This window comes from Babylonia areolata, chromosome 1 (genome assembly GCF_041734735.1).
Source record: "Babylonia areolata isolate BAREFJ2019XMU chromosome 1, ASM4173473v1, whole genome shotgun sequence".
Taxonomy (NCBI): domain Eukaryota; kingdom Metazoa; phylum Mollusca; class Gastropoda; order Neogastropoda; family Buccinidae; genus Babylonia; species Babylonia areolata.
In genome coordinates, this window is record NC_134876.1 from 78,344,335 (window position 1) to 78,351,834 (window position 7,500).

General features: G+C 43.1%; 1 protein-coding gene across 1 annotated transcript in view; it reads right to left on the reverse strand.

Annotated features, from left to right (window-relative positions):
- LOC143287751 (uncharacterized) overlaps positions 1 to 7,500 on the reverse strand; it is a 173,996-nt gene that overhangs the window by 73,973 nt on the left and 92,523 nt on the right. Inside the window, exons 28-30 of the mRNA XM_076596012.1 lie at positions 7,125 to 7,292; positions 6,657 to 6,812; positions 2,427 to 2,687 (exon numbers count right to left, since the gene is read on the reverse strand). Coding sequence (XP_076452127.1) covers positions 2,427 to 2,687; positions 6,657 to 6,812; positions 7,125 to 7,292 — 585 coding nt within the window. The remainder of the gene's footprint in view (positions 1 to 2,426; positions 2,688 to 6,656; positions 6,813 to 7,124; positions 7,293 to 7,500) is intronic.

Consider the following 7,500-nt stretch of genomic DNA (forward strand, 5'->3'; position numbering starts at 1 on the left):
CAAATTTTATATTTAAAAAAAGGCACGCAGGAAATTTTGTATTGTATTTGTATTTCTTTTTATCACATCAGATTTCTCTGTGTGAAATTCGGGCTGCTCTCCTCAGGGAGAGCGCGTCGCTACACTACAGTGTCACCCATTTTTTGTATTTTTTCCTGCGTGTAGTTTTATTTGTTTTTCCTATCGAAGTGGATTTTTCTACAGAATTTTGCCAGGAACAACCCTTTTGTTGCCGTGGGTTCTTTTACGTGCGCTAAATGCATGTTGCACACGGGACCTCGGTTTATCGTCTCATCCGAATGACTAGCGTCCAGACCACCACTCAAGGTCTAGTGGAGGGGGAGAAAATATCGGCGGCTGAGCCGTGATTCGAACTAGCGCACTCAGATTCTCTCGCTTCCTAGGCGGACGCGTTACCTCTAAGCCATCACTCAAATAGCAAATGCAGCTCGAATGCATGCCAAATTCATCTCATTTCACCAAGATTCGGCAATCAATGGGTTAAAAGGGCACAACATTTCAGCGCTTTACAACACGGGAAGTGAGTGGAGAACCACAGGCCCACCACCCAAAGCCAGGACAAGACACAAGAGCTGCTGATCGATAAGGACATTAATGGGTGGACGTACAGTAGTTGTCCACTCAGGGACAACGGGTTGCAGCGTTTTGACCATTTTCTGTAAGTGATCCATTCCAACTCCTGAAACCTTTTCAGACTTCCCCATTCCCCCCTCTCTCTCTGTCTGTCTGTCTGTCTGTCTGTCTGTCCATCTGTCTGTCTCTTCATCTCTCTCTTTCTAGTTTTTTTTTTTTCAACAGAGCGACAAGAACAGGGGATATAATGATACAGAGTTAAAAACAAAGCAAAACAAAACAAAAAAGCAAACAAACAAACAAATAAAAAATTATTGATGGTTCACCACACATAAATACGTGTACAGATGTCAGGTGCATACATAGGGATTAGCTGAGATCTAAGCTACAACCAAAAGCAAGCCAAACAAGAGAGAGAGAGAGAGAGAGAGAGAGAGAGAGAGAGAGAGAGAGAGAGAAGAGAGAGAGAGAGAGAATGAATGAATGGATGAATGAATGAATCTTTATTTTCCAACGGTGAATATATTAGCACTTTGGCCGACTTACACATCTGCCGTTGTTCTAAGAGACACACAAACATGTGCGCATATAAATGTAGTTATACTTAACACTTAATACATGTATAATGTACGAGTATAACACAGCGTCAAACTGAGAGACACAACATCGCTCACATCTGTACGGAACGGAAGCGAGTAACACAGAGAGAGAGAGAGAGAGAGAGAGAGAGAGAGAGAGAGAGAGAGAGAGAGAGAGAGAGAGAGAGAGAGAGAGAGCAATAGATTGCAGTGTCTCATCAAGATTGGTTTATGTCGCTCTCCACACGAAATGTGTGACAGTATGTCCCACTACTAAGTGGTACAACAGTGCAGGGCCCTGGGGGGGAGGGAGGGGGTGGGGGAAGGGGAGGGGGGAGGAGAGGGGAAAGAAAGGGGGATAGGCGTAAGGGGGTAGTGGGGGGGGGGGGGGAGATGGATGGGTGCGCATGACAGATATTAGAAGTTCATATTTTGTATGTTGCACTTTTTGACAGACTGTGGTTAAACAATCAAGGACACGATTTTTTTTAAAGGAAAAAAAAAAAAGAAAGAAAAAAGACGAAGTCACTCAGACTGCCAAGCAGTAGCAGAACACTCACGCAGACCTGCACGCACGCACACACACACACACACACACACACACACACACACACACACACACACACACACACACACACACACACACACACATCATACTCAGGATGCTACCTCCAGCCCCCTCCCCTCCCCGTCCCCCTGTGAACTTGGAAATGTGAATGAGGAACTCAAGCACCCAAACAAAATTGCAACGAGTTATGACCAAAGCAAAGCAAAAACCCTCTCAGCGCGTACATCCAGCACTATGCAAACGCTTTCAGCCTGTACCCTGAAACACAAGAACTGCGAAACGAAATCAGCATGCAAATACACGTTAATAATTCCAACAATGAAAACAGCAACAACAAAATTAGTGCCACTGGCATTGAACTGGTTAAAAGCAAAAGTGCCAGCCAAACTCAGCATGCAGATGAACTGGCGCTAAGTGCTTCCGCTCCCTCCAAGTCAACAAACTGGAAAATATAAGCCATGCATCATCAGAATCATGCACAAAAAAAAGCGAAAAAAAAGGAAAAAACAAAAACAAAACAGGGCCGCTAAAAAGCATCCCTGGCCTGACCACATCCTACCACCCACCTCCCCCACACGCAGACAAACTCCGTCCCCCCTCCCCAAGCCCCCACAACCCCCACACCCCCTTCCCCCTTCTATCCCTGAACAACTCCTCCTCCTCCTCCTACTCCTCCTAACAATCACCTGTCTGATCCCTCTCCACGCAACGGCGCTGGTAATAATCGTAATTGGCGTTGCTGACCAGCTGAGCGCTCTGGTCGTACAGAAAGCACAGATTGAGGTTCGTCTCATAGTTGAAGCCCACACAGACGGAGGAGGTGAAGGGCAGGGTCTCTAGTATATTGCACGACTCCTCGCACTTGGCCACGCTCATACCGCCATAGGCCGCCACGGTCTGCCCCGTGTTCTGCCTGCCGGCCACACGGCTGTACGTGCAACTCTTAGCTGGAAAGAAGGGCAATATAGATAGATAGATAGATAGATAGATGAATGGATAGATGGACAGATAAATAGACAGATAAATAAATAAATAAATAGATAAATAAATGGATAAATGAATAAACAACTAACTAACTAAATGAATGAATGGATAAATAGATTGATAGATAAATAAATAGATAAGTGAATGTATAAATAGATAGCCATATGGATAAATAAAGAAATAAATGAATGAACAGACAGACAGATAGATAGATAGCTAGATAGATAGATAGAGAGATAGAGAGATAGATAGATAGATAGATAGATAAATGCTGAATACATAAACAAATGACTGAATAAAATAAAAAGTAAATGAATAAATAAATAAATAAATAAATAAATAAATAAATAAATAAATAAATGAATACACGAATAAATGAATAAATAAATAAATAAATAAATAAATAAATAAATAAATAAATAAATAGTCACAGTTCCGGTTGGGTTTCAGTTATCAAGGAGTTGTCAAGGCTGTGAGAACTGATCCATAATTTTACACTGTGCTACAACTGCTGTTGGAAAAATTATTTTAAAAAAAAATTAATGAAAAAGAAAGAAAGAAAAAAAAGCTGATGCCTGATATTGGCATATATAAACCCCATGCACTGATCAAGGCCTTGAGAGTCTACCCAAGGTTGTGTCATAACCATACGTCACAACGTCTGTTTTGATTGATTGTTGTTGTCACTGTTCTCTCCCGTGCCCTGAAACTCCCTGTTGAAACATCTCCTCTTTATTCTGACGCAGTCAACCCCTGAAGAACAAAGCACGGTACAATAGACAAACAAAATGTTCTTTTTTAGTCCATACAGGTAACATTAGTTGTTTTCTTTCTGAACAAAAAAATAAAAAATAAAAAAAAAATAAAAAAATCAGCAATCAAACACGGTGCAAGTGTGAGGGAACGAACGGAAATACTGATATCGACGAATCCAACCAGTACAATCAGCCTGAAGTATTTTGTTTTACAATCCTGATGCCAACTGATATCGACGAATCCTACCAGTACAATCAGCCTGAAGTACTTTGTTTTCACAATCCTGATGCCAAACATCTTTAATCAAAACGAAGAAGCCACCGAGATTTCTTTCACTGGTATCTCGGACCTGTTGTGTGGAATGAACTTCCAGTCACAGTCACCGGGAAAGGCACTTTATTCCCATTTTCCTCACCCCACCCAGGTGTGCAATGGGTGGATATCTGTCTTCGGTTGGGGAAAAAGTTATAAAATGGCGGAAAGAGAGGATTAGGCCGCCCCTTGCTAGAGACCTAGACACAGTTAATCTGAATCCGATGACCCAACAGCTGTAAAAAAAAAGAAAAAAAAGAAAAAAAAGGCAATGTAATCTTCAACATTTTGTAACTTAACAAAAGGGTCAGGTTATAGCAGACTGCACAGGTGCTGCTTTACTTGGGGGATGGGAAATATCTTCACACTGAATTCACGAAGCCCTGTCGATATTCGAACCATGAACCCAACAGACGTGCAGGATAGAACCACTGAAGTGTCGCACACTGTCTCCTATTTCTGTGCATGCCTGTGTACATGCCTTTGGGTATACGTAGGCGCACGCACGCATTCGCGCATACATGCGTATGCAGGCATGAGAGTACACAATGCATGTGTTTGTGTGTGCACACAGGCGTGTGCGGAATTATAAACGTGAATCTGCACAGAAAGAAAATGGCACACTCTGCTTTAACTAGAACGCTCAACTGATCGACTCATGCTGCCGTGCCATGCTATGCCATGCCATGCTCCAGAATGACCTCTGCCACGGACAAACCCACCTTCCAGTACTTCAGTACTAATGTTGATGGCCCAACACATGAAAATCCTACTCGCATCATGTTTACACAAGCACACTATGTTCTTCTGCAGCCAGCTGAACCACTTACCACTGCACGGCATCTGGAAAGTCTCATGGAAAGTGCACAGAACTCTAGGCAAAGCATGCACACTTTCTACATTGTGACTTGTTTCTCATTCAAGCCAAACCAACTGACTGGATACTAGTCTATGTGAAGCCTGTGTTTTCTTCTTCCTTTTTTTTCTATTTTTTTCTACAGCTTCATTTTAAACCCATCCATCCCTGCTGTGTGCAAATCAAAGCGCATAGTGTTCTCCTGGTATGTCACGAGACATAAAAGAACAGGACTGAAATCGTCAAATGAAAATAAGAAAAAGGGAAAAGAAAGGAAAAGAAAAGAAAGGAAAATTAGATAAAGACGGATCTCTCTCTCTCTCTCTTGCGCACACACACACACACACACACACACACACACACACACACACACACACACACACACACACACACACACACACACACATCATGTATGCGCACAAACGCAATTGTCTGTGAAAAACAAAACCGAGAAAATAATTGAATATGACATAAAACATAAAACGGAAAGAAAAGAAAGTACACAAATCATTTTCCTTTGCATAAATTCAGGATCCGAAGACAGAAAACTCAGAAAGAACAAGAACAAGAAGAACAAGAAGAAGAAGAAGAACAAGAAGAAGAAAAAGAACAAGAACAAGAAGAACAAGAAGAAGAAGAACAAGAAGAACAAGAAGAAGAAGAACAAGAAGAAGAACAAGAACAAAAAGAAGAAGAACAAGAACAAGAACAAGAAGAACAAGAACAAGAAGAAGAAGAAGAACAAGAATAACACAAGAAGAAGAACAAGAACAAGAAGAACAAGAAGAAGAAGAAGAACAAGAAGAAGAAAAAGAACAAGAACAAGGAGAAGTCCAAGACCAAGAAACAGAACACACTATTAGCTCGAAACCAGACAACCATGACAACCAGAAGTGAAATACACACTGCTCTTTTCACCGCAAAAGACTCAACTCTAATACAAAGCAGTCTGAACCTCAACTTCCAATATGGATGTTACCTGTGGTACCTGCTCAGATACAAGGAGAAAAATAATCAAGACAAGTTACAGCGCAATGCATAACAGACATTGACATGTGTTTTGATGATCGTTATATATACAAACATCATCATCTTGCGAGGAACCAGTGTTTTACTTTTTATCTCGCAGGGAAGGTTCCTTTCTTTCAAATATATACGATAAAATCAGCTGACAATCGATATACATACATACATAGATACATACATGGATACATAAGACACCACACACACACACACACACACACACACACACACACACACACACACTCACACACACACGCACACATTCATACATACATGCACACAGTGACCCAACGCTTAGTTTATTGAAACGTTCGTTTAAAACCACATAAATTATCATAAGCTGTAACATCAATCAGAAAATTAAAATTTTTCTTTTCCTGATTGTTTATTTGTCTGTTTGTCTTCCTTGTTTTCACACACACACACACACACACACACACACACACACACACACACACACACACACACACACACACATACATACATACGCACACACACACACACACACACACACACACACACACACACACACACACACACAAATATAAACATATGCATATTGAGTGATTCCGTCATATCTTGAACCGAAACAAATATTCATAAACAATAATAATATGTCCCCATCTTACCTACTTCGCCCCCCCCCCACCACCACCACCCTTCCCCACCCACACACACACACCACCCACCCCTCCGCTTACACGCACACAGATATTTGAAATCACAAATGTGGACAGGCGTTAAGCAAAAGAACGAACGAACACACACACACACACACACACACACACACACACACACACACACACACACACACACACATCAACACACCCCAACCACGACCCACCCAACCCCCTCCCCCCCCCCCCCACACACACAAACAAGCACGCGCTCCTACCCGCGCCCCACCACCCTACCCCACTCCCTCACCGCCCCCTTCCCCCAACCCCCACACCCCCACACCCCTTCTACACACTCCACCACTTACTGTTGCAGTCGGCAGTCAGGGGCTTTTCTTTCCGCAGTGCCAGAGTGTTGGTAGGGCACGGCTGGCAGAAGGTACTGTTGAGGGCGAAGGAGTTCCCTGTGCACTCTCTGCAAGGTGGCACACCCGTGTCCGAGACAAAGTTGCCGTCGCAAGGATCTGAACCAACATTTAAACAACTGCGAAGGTCAAAGAAGACCCGCCTACACACACACACACACACACACACACACACACACACACACACACACACAGAAAACAACCCCCCAAACACACACACATAGACACAGATACACACACACACACACACACACACACACACACACACACACACACACACACACACACAGTGAAAGAAGATATATCAACCACTTGTCACTTTTCATATCGCAGGCAGGGAAGCATCACAAACAATAATTCCAACAACAACGACGCTCGCTTGCTCGCTCGCTCGCACTGATGTACACTCACCGATGCACGACTGCTCTCCAATGCTGCCCTCGCCGCCTGTAGACCGCCCTCTGGAGCACTCCACGCACCGCCCGTACTCTGGAGCGGCGACGCTGACCCAGTACTGGGACAGCCCACAGAGTTGGCACGCCCCGGCGTTATTCTTGCTGGTCCCAGGGGGGCAGGGCACTGCAGTCCAAATGATTATGCAAATTTGTACGTACATTTATCTATTCAAAAATATGCAAATCTATACATACATGCATGCGTGTATGCATACATACGTACATGCAAGCATACATGCATGCGTACACATATACATGTATCCATAATTATACACATGCATGTATGCATGCATCATCATCATTGTTATTACTATCGTTGTATCATCGTGCTT